This window comes from Arvicanthis niloticus, chromosome 13 (assembly GCF_011762505.2).
Source record: "Arvicanthis niloticus isolate mArvNil1 chromosome 13, mArvNil1.pat.X, whole genome shotgun sequence".
Lineage (NCBI taxonomy): Eukaryota > Metazoa > Chordata > Mammalia > Rodentia > Muridae > Arvicanthis > Arvicanthis niloticus.
Genome location: NC_047670.1, coordinates 14,948,934 through 14,968,424, shown reverse-complemented (window position 1 = coordinate 14,968,424; position 19,491 = coordinate 14,948,934). Strand labels below are relative to the sequence as shown.

The window sequence follows — 19,491 nt, the reverse complement described above, 5'->3', positions numbered from 1 at the left end:
TCTTTTGTGCTTGCCAGGTACTCCAAAATGACAAATAAAATCCCAGATGTTACAGACCAGTAAGCATTTCACTTTTTCTTGAGTGTTGGGTTTAAGCTACTTGGGACAGAGTGTCAAAAATGACAGGGCCTTGATGCCCACAGCCAGTATTCATTAAGGATTGTTGGTGGTTTGTATAACTGTCAACTAACTATATTTATGCTTTTATCCTTAGTGGATCCTTAAAAGTTAAATTTCTCCTGTCTTTAACTGTCAAGAAATTCATTTCTCATTGTTCAGACCCTGGAAAGAGATGCATTTCTTTCTGAAAACAAGGGTCTTTGGGGTGCTGTAAACGGCTCACTGCTGCAACACAGGATTTGAGGTAGTCATACCTAACTTAATACTTTATTTCCCATCAGGCTAACTTGCATCTTTGAAGCATCCAAAGAAGACAGACTTCCCTCAGGGTATCTCAGCACAGCAGGAAGTGCGGGAGATCCACTTTGCACCAATGACCTGGTTTCACTTGCAGAGCATAAAAGGAGTGTTAGCTTCTGTTGTATTCAGTGTTTTGCTGGTCCTGGATGTGGTGAACATGAGGAACGAATCCTAATTTTATGGAAAAGAATGGCTATATTTGCTTTCTCTCTCTTATTTGGTTTATATACAAAGAAAGTACAGCAAGGGCAGGGAAAGTGATTCCAGCCACTGTTCCTTTAACAGTGAGTTCCACTCACTGCCTGGGAGAAAAGCCCTAGAGTCTCATGGTCAGAGTCTTGTCAATAGTTTCCCAATTCTAACAGCCAACCAAACAACTTCATCCAGGTTCTTTTCCTTTGTGTTATCAAGATGTTCCAGTTGTGTTCCTCTGTGCTTTGTCTATATAAAGGCTACCAATTTAATTGGCCCTGAGAAAGAGAAGGGCAAGCTCAAGTACAATGAGTTCACAGCTCTCAACTGTGTACCCGTTTGCATGCCATCTTAATACAGCCATAAATTACTCTGACAGGGGAACAGGGGGGCTAAAGTGTGAGCTCAGCCCCACCCTCCTGTGGAAAGAGACTCGCTGCCAGTTCAGAATTTATAACTACATTCTTCGAGTGTCTCCAAATGACATGCTTCAAACAGCAAAAGGGAACTGCACTGTGTGCCCATGTTGGGGGAAGTGGCAACTCTTTAAAGAACATATTCTACTATGAGTTAGATTTAACAGATATCAAAGAAATACTAATGACTTTAAAATATTTCAAACTGTAAGATACAATTTCTAACTTAGATCTTGTTACTGGCAGAGCACTCATAGGATTTCCTGTGATATTACAAGCATCACATCTACGATCAGGCAGCAAGGGCAACTTCGTTAAGACACATGGGAGGAGAACTAAGTATTCCAGCAGAGGAGTTAGTTATGAGTCACGGCTGCACAAGCATCTGCAGAGTGGAGTAACAGCAAGGCTCAAGTCCCTTGAAACACTCATAGTTTAGGAGTATTTTATTTTTTTTCTGCAAAATGAAGATGGGAATTCATTTAATGAGCTCAGTTAATAATTTCTACTATATTATTTTTAAAATCAGTAAGTGAATATGACAGTTCTCTAGGTTGCACAGACAGATCAACATTTGGGGAAAAACATTAGCTTTCTTGTTTCGTGCTTTTATTATTCCCGTTCCCCACATAATTTCCATAGGTTTCTAACAGCTTAGATGATTAAAAAAATATATAATCATTAGGCAACCTCATTTTTTTTTTTGGTCCTCTTGACAAGTGAGGGAACATAACTACAGTACATTCCCAATGGTGTTTCTCTAAGAATTACTTAGCACATAGGATTCCTCTAGAATTACAAGTCTATTTCAGTTCTTAAATTAAAATTCATCTGGAAAGGACTGCTTTTCCCTGTTTATATAACATTGTCACATAAAGAGTGTTAAAAAAATATTTCTCTAAAAATAGCCTGCGTAAGTTAGGGATTAGCAGAGCTCTGTTGCTGGGCCGTTCCTTTGTAGTTTTTTCCATGATGTTCTTGCACAGTGTTTTTGACTGTGTTTATTAAAGTCAGCACATCAAAAAGGATCAAAGAGAAAGTGAGGGAGAACCAAAGAAACCCCAAGTGTGTTGTCTCATTGGGGAGCTATGCAGATTCGGATAAACAAGTGCGAACTGTTGAGGGTTTAATGAAAAAATTTTGACAATTATTTTATCTTGAGTCCTTCTATAGGACGCCATGTGCACAGCAGATGCCCTCTGTGTGTAGAGCCACTCCTCTCTGTTTAACAGCCCGTCTGAGATGACTACTTTGTCACTGTGCTCAATTTGGTTCAGCAAATAATTTGAGAAGTGCAGCTGCTGCAGATGCTCACAATGGTGACAGAAACTGTAAAATCAAAGACTTGGGGAAGTATTTCTGCATTAGAGTCAACCTATAAAAATCTGACAGTCATTCCTTTGAGCTCAAAGATATATCATAAAAATTGGGTTGAATACAGAACACCACCACTTGAAAACTATGAAAAGAAATAAGACTGCTAGGAGAGTGTGTGTGTATGTGTGTGTGTGAGAGAGAGACGGGGGGCTGGGGAATGGATGAATAGAGGGAGAAAGAGATGAGAGATGAGAGATGAGAGATGAGAGAGAGAGAGAGAGAGAGAGAGAGAGAGAGAGAGAGAGACTGACTTTTTATTTTTGTCACCTATCAAGACAAACTGTGAGTTGTGGTGGCATACCTTTAATCCTAGCACCAAGGAGGCAGAGACAGGCAGATGTCTAAATCTGGGGCAAGTCTGGTCTATGTAGTGAGTTCCAGGACAGTCAGTGCTACTTAGTGAGATCCTATCTCAAAATAAGCCAAAACCGTGTGGTGGCGCACGCCTTTAATCCCAGCACTTGGGAGGCAGAGGCAGGTGGATTTCTGAGTTCCAGGACAGCCTGGTCTACAGAGTGAGTTCCAGGATAGCCAGGGCTACACAGAGAAACCCTGTCTCGAAAAACCACAACACACACACACACACACACACACACACACACACACACACACACATACACACACACACAAAGCCAAAACCAAACCAAACCAAACCAACCTAAAGTATGTATATTTGTATGTATTTCAAATTAACTAAAAAACCATGCAATTTGAAGACCTTCAACTACATAGTGAAATTAATATTAAATCATAATTACTGTTTCTTTTAAATACAGTTACAGCTATTTTTTTTTTAAAGTATGCCCTGATCCTGGTGTGAAGGCCAAGTTTAGAGATAGCCTGGGATCCAGAAAGTGATCCTATCTCCCTCAACTAAAAACAAAACCAAAAAGAGCTATGCAGTAATCTCTCAATTACACTTTCCCTAGATGCCAGCCTTTAGCTACAACTAGAATCTGTCCCAACTTTATCTTACTTATACACAGTACATTTTGTTATAGTTTCATCATAATACATCTTTTTAAATTAAATGACTAAACTTCAATTTTGATTTAATGCGACTCTAAAAAACTATTTTAAAATGTTTGCTGGACACTGCCCAGCAGATTATACCAAGTATATTTTAGTCAAGGAGGATGTTTCTATTTTTGTGCTTAACGAGATAAAAGAATATAATTATAAAAGAAGAGGGTTATGTAGGAAAATTACAAAAAATAGACCATTTTCTGGCTAAATAAAAAGTGTTCAACTATATCAGAACAAAAACAATTATGAAGGGTAAATATCTTTAGAAATGAATTTGGAGTAAATGCTGATGTGGACAGAGCAGGCCTCCATGCAGTGAGCATAGCATGACTAAAGCTCTCCCTCTGGGGCATAACTGTCCCCTGCCATCATTAAGGAGCAGCATTTAGAGAGGGGTGAGGGCAGGCATAGAGGACCTGACACTAATGTCCAGTGTCAGAGAACCTTTCATGTCTCCCAGACCCTTCATTTTTCATTTCTAACTTTAAAAACAACAAAGGAAGAAAAAAAAAACCAAGAGCTTTTAGATGGTTTGATTCCATATATTTCAGTGAGAAAGACATCATCTATGTTTTGGCCTAATATTACTTTATACAACTATAAAAGTTAAAACAAAACAAAACAAAAAAATCTAAACTACTGTGCTCAAACTGGCTGGTGAGAACTAAATTACAATTAGTCTCCAGCTGCCACTTAATTACTTTTTGGTACACAGCTTAAGGACTGACAAAATCAGTCCACAACCTTCCTCCACACAGGGCCATGGAAAAGGGCATGGCTCTCACAGGATTGTGGGAAAATATATGGTTTCGTCTTGAGACTTCTGCTTCAGAGTGACACTTCTGCACTTGCCTCTCAGCTTTCCCAGTAGCAGGTTCTGTGATTGAAATGGTTATTTCCTGCCTGTGTTGACTTTTCTCCTCATACACCTTGTGCCCACCCTTTCTGATTCAGTGTGAAAAAGCACATAACTTAGTCATAGTAGCAAAGGAGAAAAATGGAGATGTCGCAGCCAGTTAGCTCCATGCCCTCTGCAGTTCAGCAGCTAGGTCTTGTGCACAGAAGCACCGCCTTTCTCAGCCAGGTGCTGTTGCCTGACAAAACACCTCAGTGACATTCTCCCAGACTTCAGCTTTGGCTTGACACTTTGTAGAGCGTATCTGCCACCATGGCAATTTTTCTCTTGAAAATAAAGGGTTCCCAGTGATGCAATGTACTGCATTAGAGTCACCTGCAAGGCTTACCAAGTACGGATGATTGGGCTCTGTGCCCAGAGAGTCTGACTCACAGGCTGGGATGGGGTCTAGAAGACACAGTCCCAATATGGTCTCAGGTGATTTGATGTGTTGTTTCACAGACTGCACTGTGAAAAACGTCGTTCTAAGGCTTCAAAAGCTCAACTTGCTGTAGTGTTACCACAGCCATTTCAGTTAAAAGGAAGGTAGGAATGAACAGCTGCAGGAACGTGCCTCAGGACGTGCCTCAGGACGTGAAGGAGCCGTTTAGAGCTAAGAAATACCCTGGCTCACAGATGTGTTTAAACAGACAAACAACCTTAAACAAAAGGACAACACCCCCACTCCCACTCTACCCCACCTCCACCCCAAACCAAACCAAACCAAACCAAACCAGCAACTGTGGAATAAATTTACAAGCTAGAACTATTCCCATCTCTAATGACTCTAAGTCCTTGAAACACTGCATTTCTTGCATGATAACAAAGGGTGTTTTCTCTTCCTCCCTCCATTCCACCAGACATCCCCCCGCGCCCCACCCCCCACCCCGTGACTTACCAGGTACTTTTTGTGCTGCTTTGACACTAAGGCTTCCATTGAGGTTTGACAGTGATGCTAACACACATGGTCTATGAGGATGCGGGAGTGTTTCCATGGAGACCACAATTTGGGTAGTATGGACAGAAACTTTTTGAAAGCAGGAGATGGCTCTCCACATGTTTTCTTGAAATGATGTCTTCTGTGCTTCATCACAGTGAACTTTGGGCTTCAACAACTTTCCACGGTAACATCTGGAGACAGAAGGCTCATCCTTAATTAGTATAGCGTCTGATGGGGTGGAGGTCTCTTTGCTATGTGCAGAGCTGTGTGCCTTTTTTATCTTCTTTAAAAAATGATTTATCTGATCTAGTTTGGTAAAACTTAAGTTTGCTTTCAAAGGCTTTGATACATCCAAGTTGATGTCAGCTACAAGAAAAAGAAAATACGGGTGACTGGGGCTCCCCAGTTAAACACTAGTCAGAGTGCTGAGTCCCCCTTCCCATAGCTGACTGAAGGAACATTACCAGAGTGAGCTGCTTACCACCTGTTCTGCTGGCCACTTATGCAAGGCCCACACCTGGACAGGTCTTTCTACTTCTGCTCTCAGGCTCTGTAGCAAGCTGGATGAGGCTTTCCAGTGTGGCACCTACCTAAAACTGCCATTTGGTCTCCCAAGGACACAGAACTCCTCATAGGATCAGAATAGTGTAAGACAAAATGCCCATCCCAAACATCACGGGTCTCCTCACCACGTTGCCTCGCTGACCCTTTTCTTGCCAAGTTTATGCAGAAATGCCCATTTCTCTTTTATGAGCTGCTATAACCAGAAGAGATTCTGTGACTTGTTGTATTCTCTGCACTGATAAACACTGAAGTATATTATTGAAATAAATGGAATAGAAATTTCTTAAAAATCTATATTCCCATTTCCATGTCAGATGTTGTCAAGCCAGCCTCCTTTCTATTGCCATCTTGCCTCACCTGGATGACCTAGTAAGGACATGGATCAGTGTGAGGGCACAACTGTGCACATCGTATTTTCCAGGTGTGCTAGCTCATCAGTCCAGAATTATTTTTTTTAAATACCATAAATTCAAAATATTACATCACCACAGCCAGACACACAGCCAGTCACTCCTAGTGTCACTTAGGCACAAGACAGTGACACTGAGCTCTCAGCAGTCACTCCTGGCTTATCCTCCACCCCTAGCCTCAGGCAGCCATCAAGCTCTGTCTCTGCATACTTGCTGATTAGGGACACTGCATACAAACAGAACCATAAAACATCTGAGGTTTTGTATGTTGTTTCCTTTGTATATCAACATCCTCTTGAGGTGCATCCATGTTAATTTTGATTGCCCTTGATTGGATTTCCCTAATGATTGATTTGTTGAATGCTTTCTCATGTATTTCTTGTCTATTTTGTATAAATGCTTAGAAAATGAGTGTTTACACTCTGCTCTGTGTGTGTGTGTGTCTGTGCCCCCCCCCCTGTATGTATGTATGTATGTGTGTGTGAGAAGGGCAGGGAGACAGACAGACCGATGATGTGACTGTAGATGGGCAGGCATGCCATGGCTCAGTGTCTGCCTGCATTTTCTACCTCGTTCTCACAGGAGTTTCACTGCTGCTCCATACACCAAGCTAGAAGGCTCACAAAGCTCACAGGGAGGCTCCTGTGTTGGATGCTAGGTCCTAGTGCTGGAGAAGCATCAGGATTGCAGACCTGTTCTACTTTGGCCGGCTTCCTGCGAGCCCTACAGCTCTGAATGCAGTCATCATATCAGTGCAGTAAGTGGTTTACACATTGAGCCATCTCTGTACACCCAAACTCTGCTCATCTTTTAACTGTAATTTTTTTTTTAATTGGAGGTTTTTAAAAATCTCTATCACAAGATACAGGATTTGCAAATATTTTATTCCATTTGGTTGGACTGTCTTTTCACTTTATTTTGACTAGCTTTTAGCACAGTATTTTCAGTTTTTCAACACTGAATATTTTAATTTCTGTGAGGCCCAACAGATCCATTATTTTGCTTATACTGCTTAACCTAAGGTCACAAAAGTTTATATGTATGGTTATTTTAAGGGGTTTATAGCTTTCCCTTTTCTATCTAAGTCTATGGTCTTCTGTGAATGAATCTTTGTGTCTTGTGTGAGACAGAGGCCCACTTCATTCTGCATGTGGATACACAGTTAATGAGCAGCAGATGCTGCTGGAAGATACTTTTGACTTGCAAACTTTGGAGTTCTCCACAAAGTAGTAGGGTAAATACTGTGGGGAACAGACGGTTGATTTACCTGCTCTGCCCTCAGAGCCTTTATATGTGCCTCACCTCAGTAAGTAAGATCAAAGTTGGAGAGCTCTGTGCCGCTGCCTCTGCCCCTGCCCCACTGCAGCTGCTTCATACCAAGAAATGTGAAGCTAAAGTACTCTTTCTGTACCTGTAGTAACAGCTTAGTCACTTATCCAGGCGGTTGCCCAGTTATGCCCTCTAAGCCAACTGGTAAACAGCACATAGGTATAACATTCATAGAAGGTAGACATGAAAGTTGGCCACCATTACCTTGAGATGGATCCCCATCCCTCAGCCATCACTGTGTTCGTAGAACACAGATAAAAAATTATTCATAAGCCTAGCTACTTTGTCTAACTTGTGTTTTAAGACTTAACTCTTAAGTTATTTCTAGGCCACCTTTCATTTGTGAAGGGTACATGAAGGAGATGAAAGGAAAGTTAGAAACACAAAGCATGAAAAAGATGAGAAGAAATATGTGGCCCTACAGTTGGACAACAGTTGCCCAGGAACTGGGCTCTCCATCCTACAGACACAGGAACCATTGGGGTGGTTCAGAAGCAGGTGCTCTTTACAAGTCTCCACATTCTGCAGTTCCCAAACAGCACACACATTTTCACAGACAACCAGATGAACCTATCCTAGAAATAACTACAGTATTGTGAGAGACTAAATTCACATTTGTTGTAATTTGTATATATAAATAAAAATATAAATTCCATAGGCTGTTTATCTACATACAACAATCCATGTCCCAGTGTGAACATAAAGTTTCTAGGTCCAGGATAATTGGTTTCAGTTTGTTTTATCCACTTTTGCTCCCCAGAATGAAGTTATCAAACATGCCTTGAAGTACATAATGTACTTTTCCTTCTGTTATTTCAAATATTGTTTTAGGAACCCAGAGACAATGGAATCCTGTCTCTCCACTGGAAAGATTACAACTATCAAATCTACAGGGTCAGCTATTTTGAAGATTCTGAAAACCAAAAGGTTAAAAAAAAAAAAAAAAGAAAAAAGAAATATAGAATTCAGGCTGGGTGTGGTGGTGCATTTCTTTAGTCCCAGCACTCAGGAGGCAGAGGCAAGCAGGTCTCTGTGAGGTTGAGGTCAGCCTGCTCTACAGAATGAGTTCTAGGACAGCCAGCGCAGTTTTACAGAGAAACCCTGTATTTAATCCAAACATCATGAAAGTGGTGCTAAGTATGTTCTTGTACTCTCTCCCTTCACCATTGGCTTGGAAAAGCAGCAGCCTCATGACTGTCATGTGCAGACAGAGGGGCATAACAGAAAGACTTCCATCTTAAGGTCCAGAAGGACTATGGGAAGCTCCTTTCTTGCCTGTGTTCCAGAAAACAAGAGAGGCCACCCCTGAAGTGATTTTATGCAACTACCATTTTTGATGTCAAAAACCTGGGACAGTATAAAAACTTACGTGGATATCTCTTAGCACCAGAGACACAAAAACCCGCATTCAAGGGCCGGCAAGGTGGCTTAGTGGGTAAAGACACCTTCTGTCAAATCTGACAAAGAGAGATATGACTCCTGCAAGTTGTTCTCTGACCTCCAGGTGTCCATGTGCATGCAAAGTGCACACGTGCGTGCGCACACACACATACATACACACACAAATAAAATATATTTTTTTAAAGAAAATCTAAAATCAAGTAAGGTTTATTCTAGAACTGTGAGGCTGGAATAAGAGAGAAAAAGATCAATTGATAAAGAAAAAACTGGAAAAATCCAGTATCTCCTCAAAATAAGAACTGCTAAGCAAGATATCAGCAGAGATTATTATTTTACTCTGATAAATGTCATATACAGTATGTCTCCAGCTAGCATTATAAGAAACATTCTTAGTCACTGAGCACAACTGACGAAAGTTTTTAGGGAGCTGAAATTATAGAGTGCTAGACATAGCATAAAACAATGATAATGTCAGCTTCCCAAGAAGAAACAGGGAGGCATTTAAAACATTAAAATTATTCATGTTTGAAAATTTATGTTTATATGCAGTGCAAATTTTGTGCACGATGCCTTTCAGCCACCAGAGTCCCTTGTCCTTGCTCCCCACAGGGAAAGTGTAGAGCTACCCTGCTTGAAAAATACATGCTATTGTACATGTAGACAATATTCCAGGGCAGCCTCCTTTGGGCGCGTTGGACAGAGAGGTGGAAAGAAGAAAAGCATGGTGAAATGAGCATTCAAGGCACTATTCCTTCCCAGATATCAGGTCCATCAAGAAACTGGAACCTCCCTGCAGAAGAGCAGGGCTATAAACCATCTAGCGTACTTGCTGCTATATAGGTTTGCAGCTCATGGGAATTCTTCCAACGACATCACAACTGTCATGCTTCTCATTCAACGTATTTGTGCTGAAAGCTATACTATCAAGTGTCAATAGACTTTCATATCTTTAAGCTAGCCAGATTTTGTGTGTGTGTGTCTTCATGATGAATATTTTCAGAAATGGGAAAACTATCTTTAACTGTGCAATGTTCAAACATAGAAAAATAAAAAGAGTCATCCACTTTTGCTATTCAAATTGATAAAATAAAGTAACCTCATTACTAAAATAAAAACATGAAAAAAACAGACTCAGAAGTGGTTTTGATGGAGACACAGTGGAAGATTACCCAGAACAATACTGCACAAGAACTGCAAACAGAGCTAGAACCAGCTAGACTGTGAATGTGGGCTTTAGTCCAATTATCATTCTTTGGCTTGAGAGTTTTGAATTTTTTCGTAATCCTTACTGAACTGTAATAAACTATTTTCAAAGTTTAGATTTTAGGAAAATGTAGCAATAGAATGTCCCAGCTGAGTCATCTTGTCTGCAGATCCAGTTTCTTACCAAGCCTGGAACATATTTTGTATTGTTAAGTTACTAAATAAACCGGAGGCTGTCAATTATTAGATCCTAATTACCCTACCAAACTTTCTGAAGAGCTACCAGGAAGCAGACTGATGGAGACTAGCCTGCCACAGAGACCCTGCAGTTAATTCATGTGGCTATCACCCTACAAGGTGACCTCACAGGGAAAGGGGAAGAATCATATTGCAGTAATGAGGACAGAGAGGGATTTCAAGCCCCAGAGGTGATTCTCCTCAGTTGATGGTAATGCACACACCTTGTGGGGGACCAAACATCAACTGGAAAAGTTTCCTGAAAACGGTTCCAGCTATTTTCTCATTTAAAATGTTCCAACTTGACTTGAAGCATTAGTCATCATATTACTTACATTTATGATGTATTATGACATCTCTTACCAAAACCCCAATGGGTTCAATATGGCTTGTTATACTCAAATCATAACATCTATGAAGGAAAGCTTCTTTGCTAAGTGTTTCTTCCTTCAGAATTTTATTTGTAAAAGACACTATTTTATTTTAGACAAGGAAAGCTCAGTTGGGAACCCATGCACTGGGTGGCTGTGCACACAAGGACAGTGCTGTTCCCTGTCCTACCATAGGGGTAAGTGCAAAACACAGAACTAACAAATGCTTCATCCACCTTAACTTCCATGATAATTTCAATAAAATCTTTTCAATAAAATGTATTTCCTCTTATTACTGGGTCACATACATTCTCACTCAATAATTCAAATTCTGATTTTTGATACACTACCTAAAAAAACATAATCCTAATGACAGTGGACAGTGGAGATTGTGTAATCAGAGTAATGAGACCTGGAAACCTAGAAAGCTGCTGACAGCAGTGAAATTAGTGTGTTCTCACTTAGGGTGTGACATCACTGAAGGTGTAACATCACTGAAAGTACAACATCAAGGCCTTTACGAGTGGCAGACCTGAGAGCTTCAGTAAAAGGGCCTGGGTGTGTCCTGTTCTACATGCAGCTGTCAATATCCACTTGTATCATCAGCAGTGCTCTTTGGTGCTTTTGTTGTAATCTGGTACTATCACTATTACGACAGTTATTTAGTTGTATATTTCTATGACCAAGCACTGACTTTCTTGATGCTTCCTTGTCTTACCTCAAACCACGACATACAAGTTACAATGAGAAGATGATTGCATTAGTTTTCTACCATGAATGTATTGCCCTAAACTCATTTAGTGAGCATCTCTCCTCAAGAAAGTACCTATAAGGCATAACTGTTAATTTGGGTTGTCAATCTGATTGGAGGCCAACTGATGTGCACTCTGGGGAGCGTCCATGAGGGTGTTTCTGGACAGGTTTAACTGAGGGCTGAGAAGAATGTGTGTGGAGAACTGCTGCAGATGTGAGCAGCACTCCCCATGGACAGGGTGGGGGATAGGGTTTGCAGAGAAAAAGAAGGGGAAAGAGAAGTCAGAGTCTCCCATCACCACAGACAGGAGCTGCTTCAGCCTGGCTAGACATACCACACGCCCTGAGTACCTGTCAAGGTAAATCTCTCCTTCCTGAACTTAAGTCTGTCAGTGTCAGGTGTTTTGTCACTGTTGCAAGAAAAGAAACTAATCTGGGGCTAAACATATCCCGGAATGTTTGCAGTTTCTTTGGTGCCTATGTCTTGTTTCTTTTGCTCTTCTCAATGGTGATATATATGCATTCTTGGAAACAATGCATAGAGCTTCTGGGAGAGCCAGTGCTTTGAGGTAAACTTGGTGAAGTTTCTGTTATCAAGCTGCTTGTGAAAAAAGAGCAGTCACTGGGAAGTCAATCCCACAGAAAATGGCAGAGTCACTGGGATGAGAGTGAATGCACAGGCCAGGGCAGAGTCACTGGGATGAGAGTGAGTGCACAGGCCAGGGCCCAGAACAGGAGGAACAAGTAGACTGCAAAGGACAGGGTTGCTGGGGTGGGTGGGTGGAATTAAGAGCACAATGGGGAGACAAAGCATGGATCCCTGAGAGAGTGAGCATCAGGAATCAAAACATCACGAAAGGTTCCTACTATCAAATGATGTGATGATCTGAACATCATTAAAAGGAGTAGGTTTAAATTAATACCATGAAATGCCATCAAATTGGTCATAAGAGAGGTAATTTTGAAATGGATAAGTGAGGAGAATAAATTATTCTGCTTTTTTTTAAATGACAGATACTACAGAGTAACCAAACAGTAGGTAAGAGACTATTTCTTTTTATAACACTATGACAGCCAATAAATATATCAAACAGAAATGCAAGAACTAGGAAACTGGTATTTATAGCCTTTCAAGAATTTAGGCATTGAGGGTTAGTGACTGCAAATATCTACAGAGAGCTCTTTAGATAGCATTTGCATCCTGAACAGAATGTCACAAAAGCTCCTACAACAGTCTCACTTAAACAAACAGGAGTCAAATTAAATAGTAAACAAATAAAACCCAATTTATATTGGGAAACACAGAGGAAGGGGCGAAGAAGGGAGGGAGAGGCGAGGTTTGATTGATAAACAGAGCGAAGAGGAAGGAGGTCAGGATTCCTGAACCTGGCTGGAGAGGCTAACCGAGGACAAGGAGAGAACCTGTGAAGCAAGGGGGACGCAGAGGCAGGCTGCTCTGAAGCTGCCAAGGAGGGCACACAATGCAAGCTGGCACAGGGGCACAGGGAAGCTGTGAGCACAGTGCAGGCCCCTTCAAAAGACTTGAATAAAAGAAGAATGAATGAGAGACGATAACTCAGTGGTGAGAGGACCCAGGAACTATGCCCTCAGCATTAGGAGTTTTAAAGAAATCTCAACAGCACAGAAAGGGAAGGGAAGACAAGAGGAAGGGAGAGCAGTGGCTTGATTTGAAGGGAGTGTGTTCTATTACTGAAGCATACTCATTAGGCAGATGGAGAGGCAGCCTTAGAATTGGATAATAAGTCAAAACTACAGTGGTGGGAGATTCTAAGTTGTTCATATAAAAGAGGCAGCTGAGGTTTCTGTACAGAGGTAAGAAGACCTGGGACTGTGCCCTGAGAAGCTTCAGATGGACTAAGTCAGAGCTGTGTAAGCAGAAGTTAGAAGCTGGTTCCTGTTTCTTTTATCTTCCTCCCAGCCCCTGCCACATGCCTAACCTCTCATTCTCTTTCATAGGGAAATAAATTCTGACACAATGACTGCCCCACACTGATGTCACTCCTGCTGGGTATTACCTCACTATCCCCACAAGCAGTGGGCGCACTTTTGAGCTCCTATTACTGAGCCACTTAGCAGAGAACCACTGTGGACCCTTCAGAGAGGATTTATACTCCTTCCCTCTCATGTGCATTACTGATTCTAAACAAGAAAATTTGGTACTAAAAGCAATTTCTTGAAATAAAAAGGTAAAAGGTTTGTTTAAAAGTCACTTTGTTTCTTCAAGTACATATGCACAATTTTGGTTAACCCTTCCCCTTCTCTGCCTTTCCCCATCACTATTATCGGCTTGAACCTTTCTGACCCCAGTATTTCCCTTTTGTTTCCTCTCACCTATAAATACTAGCCCCCTTCCAAAATGCATCCATCAGGGAGGCCTTTGCTGCCCATCATAACTAGATGGTAAGATCCTATTTCTAAAGACACCAACACTTCTGTTGCAGGACCCAGAAAAATCAATTGTGAACTGACTAGAAAACTGTATCCCTGCAGGTTAGTTTTCATACAGCTCTAGAGTACTTTCCCGGTGGCTGGAGGAAAAGAGACACCAGTGGTCTTACGCAGACTGGATCCTGTAGACTACAACAATGACCCATCATCAAAACTGGCACAGTGGTCAAAGACTGTTTATGGGAATTATAAACTCTCTCTTGATTAGATCTGAGGTCTGCTTTAGAGGAGAGAATTCACGCCTGATACTACAAACATGGTAAACAAAAAATAAAAACAAAACAAACAAACAAATCATGGCTAGGGAAGTTTTAGGCACTAAGGGAGAATCTATTTATGTGTTTTTGCTAAATGGCCATATTGTCAAACTGTCTTCTAAATACTTATTTTTATATCTATAGATTTGCGCTGCTCTCAACTTGGTTAGCAAAGCTTCTTACTGAAGAGGGTAGTAGTTAATGCAGAGAGGCATTGCCGTTCCTCTTGCTGAAAATAAGCCACTGTGAATGCTCAGCCACAGACTGGAGCATCTATCAAGCCTTCCTCTGGCTCAGAGACATTAAGAAAGGAGGGGGTGGGGAAAGAGTGTAAAGGTGAGAGGGTGGGGAGATGCACTGTGACACACTGACCTCCGTACATGGCTATTACACAAGGACTTGCCACTGCTCATACCTAGACAAGATCTCTACATTATCAAGTGTGAACATTCTAGCATGAAATGAGGAGAGGCTCCCGATGCTCACACTCCCTGCTAAGGAGTGAACGGCAGTTGATAGTTTCTGGGGAGATACACGGTTCCTTCGGCAGGAGCACTGGCAGGCTGCCTATGCCCACTGGGCAGTTCTAAGCCCCTGCACTCACGGGGAGCACTGAAAGGACATGAAGTTGAGATGGGAGTATGTGGGAGCAGTACAGGATGGGAGTAAACAGTGGACACTGCATACACGGACACAGCTTTCAAAAAGGAATCTTTCATTAAAAATTGCCCAGTTTGCAGATAAGGCAGCTCAGCATGTGGGAGGCAGAGGTAGTCGGATCTCTGATTTCAAGGCCAACCTGGTCTACATATAGTTGAGCTCCAGATCAGCAGGGCTACATAGTGAGATCCTGTATCAAACCAACAAATTAAAACAATCTAGGCTGCATCTACTTTTTACATTTCTTTCAAAACTAGGAATTACATTTGAAAAACTAAGGGTAAAATAATAAAAAAAAAGTATTCTGTTTTGAGATTCTCGGTTTTTCCTTGACTGACAGCTTAACATCACGTTTACAGCTTCATTCTGGGAAATCATGGAGAAAATAAGCCATGATAATATGCTGAAACTGAAAACTGGAACCCACAGGCTCAGACAATGGAAAGATTAAGGCGCTTAGGGTTTTATTAACTGGTTTGTGTTTCTTAAGTGTACATGTGAGCACTAGGCAGCAATAAACTAAATCAAACCAGAGCTGGGGCCCAGAGACTGAAGATAGGGCCTTTTGAAGTAAGTACCAGGGCAGCACAAGAAAAAAACCGAATCCTCAGAGTTGAGAGTGATCTTGAATTCCTGATTGTTCTGGACCACCACAGTGCTGGGGTGCTAGGGGTTTTCAACAGATATCTGACACTGTATGTCCATCAAGTCACAATGCCACTGAGTCGGCTCCACTGAGTGATGGGTTTAGTAACAGCAGAGCTTAGGAGTAGAGCTCCACTAAGAAAGCCCAAGTATGATATATACATATCTATACACACATAGTTATATGTATTCATATGAACACTTATACATACAGATATATTCACACATATTTTTATATATGTACACATGTATGTTTATACACACACATATATATACATTTATATTATATACCCACATATATTCATATACACATACATTTATATATACACATATAAATTTATATATATATACACACATATATTTATACATATAAACATTCATATACATATAAATTTATATGTACATATTTATATAAACATAATATATTTATACACACATATATTGGATGGATACACACACACACACACACACACACACACACACACACACATATTTTGGATTTAAACCTTAAAGTTTCTACTTTACATCCATATAAAATCTATCTGAATGGTGCATTATTGTCCCTAGGTGCTATCTTACTACTTTAAAGAACCTACATACACATGTTAATTCAAATCAAATGGGTCTGTAGAAGTGGAATAGTTTAGTATGTTTAGGAAGTTTTAAAAACCAGCAAATAAAATTATTAAAGCTAGTAAAACCATGTTATAAAAGAAGACAGTATGTGAAATAGGATCATGATTTTTGATTGTGAGCCTAAAAAGGAAAATCATGCTACAATCTACAGACCCTGAGAGGCTGAGTAACAAGGAAGGCTCAAGAGGGGAATGTATGGATCTCCTGGGCAGGGGAGGTAGAACAGATTATGAGGCTGGATGGGGGATGGGGGGGATAAGAACAGGAGGGATCAAGTGGGGCTAGGGGAGGTAGGATAGGAGGTGGCAGGAGTGTACTGGGAGAGACAACTGGAATGGGAGAGTATTAGGGGGGTAATGTGGAAACCTAGTGCAGTGGAAACTCCCTGGAATCTATGGGGGTGACCTTTGCTCTGACTCCTGCTAATGGGGACTATGGAGCCTTAACTATCTTCTATAATTAGGCAAGGCTTCCTTCCGGTGGTGGAATTGGGAAACCAATCCATCCACAAAACTTCCAAACTATAATCTGTCCTGTCTGGAAGACGCGCTGGGGTAATGGTGTCTTAGAATTTGTGGGAGTGGCCAACCAAGACTGGTCATACTTGAAGCTGGTGCTGTGAGAGGGAGCACACCCTGATACTACCTCAAAAGAGTCAATGAAATGATTCTTAATTATATTCTGCTATACAAATAGATCAGTGCCTAGCCAAGTCAACATAGGGTGGCTTTATCCAGCAACTGAAGGGCAGAGATACAGAGATCCAAACATTAGGTGGTGCTCAGGGGAACTCAGTGGAAGATGGGGGAAGAAGAATTATAGGAGGCAGAGGGGCCAAGGACATGAGGAGAATACAGTCCACAGAATTAACTAAACAGGGCTCATAAGGGCTCACACAGACGGAAGCAACGATCACAGAGCCTGCATGAGTCTGAGCTGGGTCCTCTGCATATACATTAGGGTGTGGCACTTGGTGTTCTTGTGGAAATCCTAACAGTGGGAATGAGGGTGTATTAGACTCTCAAGCCTACTCTTGGGGCCCTTTTCCTCTTACTGGGTTGCCTGATCCAGCCTTGATATGAGGGTTTGTGACTAGTCTTATTGTAACTTGTTATGTCATGTTTGTTTGACATCCCTGTGAGGAGGGGAGAGGTAGAGGCAACTGGGAGAAGTGGAGAGAGGAGAAATTGTGGTCCGGATGTAATGTATGAGAGGAGGAAGAAGAGGAGGAGGAGAGGAGGAAGAGGAAAAGGAGCAAGGAAGGAGGTGGGAAAAATGAAAGAACAAAGGAGGAGAAAAAAAGAGGTGGGAAGAGGAAGGAGGAACAAAGGAAGAAAGGAGAGGAGGAGGAAGAAGAAGAGAAATAAGGTTAAAAACAAGTAAAGGCGCTCGCGCGCGCGCGCACACACACACACACACACACACACACACACACACACACACACGGAGTGAGAAAAACTGAAAACTAGATGAGAAAATTAATGACCATGTTATACAGGAAAAAACTCAACAAGGAAGTCTTTTGGAAGACAACGGCCGAAGTAGCTGTTTCTACTGTAACACACGGTAGAAGAGTCGAGAAGAACGGCAACCACGAGAACCTGAGTCCGACAGAATCTCCTTACTTCAAGGATATGATGAATGAGGTATGCTAATTATCAATGCAAAATAAACCAGAACTACTCAGGGACTGTGTCCCATGTTGACACTTGGTTCTTTGTTGTCACTTAGATGTCATTTCATGGCTAAAGTGACAATGGTTAAGAAATTTCTCTGCAAAAGATCAGTGAAAAAAAAAAAATCCCAGGGAGCCACATTCTTTACAAATGACCTTGAGTTAATTAGAAAAGTCTGCATCCTTACCAGGTCTGCTCACATGTCAGCTCTGGTTAAATTAAAAAAATATATATCATTTCAAAGTTAAGAATGGCTATGGTTAACAAACTGTGAACTGGGCTCACATAAGCAATTCCAATATTTGTGTGTGATGTCACAGTGAACACTCCACAGCCGAGCGTGAGTTTGCAAGAAGAATGAGTGACTTTTCAATATAAGAAATATCTGATCTAACACTATTTTTTTTTTCTCTGTAGGCCAACTGTCCTGGGAACAGGTGGCCCTGCTTTCAATTATAGGGGCTAACATGCCAGCGTGAGGCCTGGATTAGTTCACCTTCTCACAGGGAATTTCCTCGGTTGGGAATGGATTTATTATGGCTTCACACATGGAATAGAGCTCATGTCAGCAGAGGGCAGTGACATATCATACGATTCAAATTAACCTGCTGTGGACTGTTCCGCCGGGCTTAGATTGTGTATTAAAATGACGACATTTTAAAAACAGGTTGAAAGAAACCAGGAGAGCTGAACTGCAATGGCTCCAATTTGTTCCGACTAATCTCTCACCTGCTGGAAATACCATTCCAGAGCTTGTGGTAGCTGCTGTTTCATGGGTTTCTCCAAGCCACTGACCTGGCTAATAGGTACTGTTTGCCTGAGGAACAAGGTGGGGCTTGGGAAGACCTTCAAGGGGCTTGTGATATGGAGGGCAGGATCTATCACATGCCTAAGGTACTATTAAAAGAATCCACAAAAATAAAGAGATACTCCCAACTCAGAAGCATTTTTTTTTTACAATTTTAAATGCTAAAGGACAATACTGGCTAAACGACAGCCATCTTATTGAGAGAAAACAAGCCTCAAAATGCATCTGAAAGGCTAAATCCAAGAGCAACTATGTTCATAGCCTTTGAGGGAATTTACAGGGTAGGCACTTACAATCAGGGCCCTCTACATTTCAAGACCCTAATTTTTACTGTTACCATAACCCAGCCCAGAAAACAAGGAAAAAAAAAAAAAAGAAAAAGAAAGACACAGTTTAGAGATGAAGCAGGAAGGCATTCTCTGGTAATGACTGATGTACACACAGATTGAAAAAACTAACTGCAAAAAGATTTTAATGCTAACACTGATGTTGCCAATAAAATTAGAAGTATTATTTGCTTTACTTACTTGGTCTTATCTGTGATGCTACTTCTTTCAAAGTGAAGAAATGGTAGAGGAGAACACTGTGCACTGCAGTTGTCACCTAGTCCTAGCACCAAGATTAGTCCTCTTAGCAGCCCACTACCTAATAACAGTAAAACAAACCCAAAACCCTGTAATTTTTTATTGAGTTGCCAATATGTACACCACAATATGTTCTTTATATGTGTAAAGATTTTTAAAGCGCCTTGTGACTTTCTTTCAATGAATCCTACTGTTTGCTACAGCTTTCATGAACTCTTAATT

At 41.2% G+C, this 19,491-nt stretch overlaps 1 protein-coding gene across 5 annotated transcripts in view; it reads right to left on the bottom strand.

Annotated features, from left to right (window-relative positions):
* The window catches only part of Vps13b (vacuolar protein sorting 13 homolog B), a 567,993-nt gene that overhangs the window by 143,384 nt on the left and 405,118 nt on the right, over positions 1-19,491 (bottom strand). For all 5 annotated transcript variants that reach the window (XM_076911259.1, XM_034516325.2, XM_076911256.1 and 2 more), the window contains one exon: positions 5,225-5,632. In XM_076911259.1, coding sequence (XP_076767374.1) covers positions 5,225-5,632 — 408 coding nt within the window. The remainder of the gene's footprint in view (positions 1-5,224; positions 5,633-19,491) is intronic.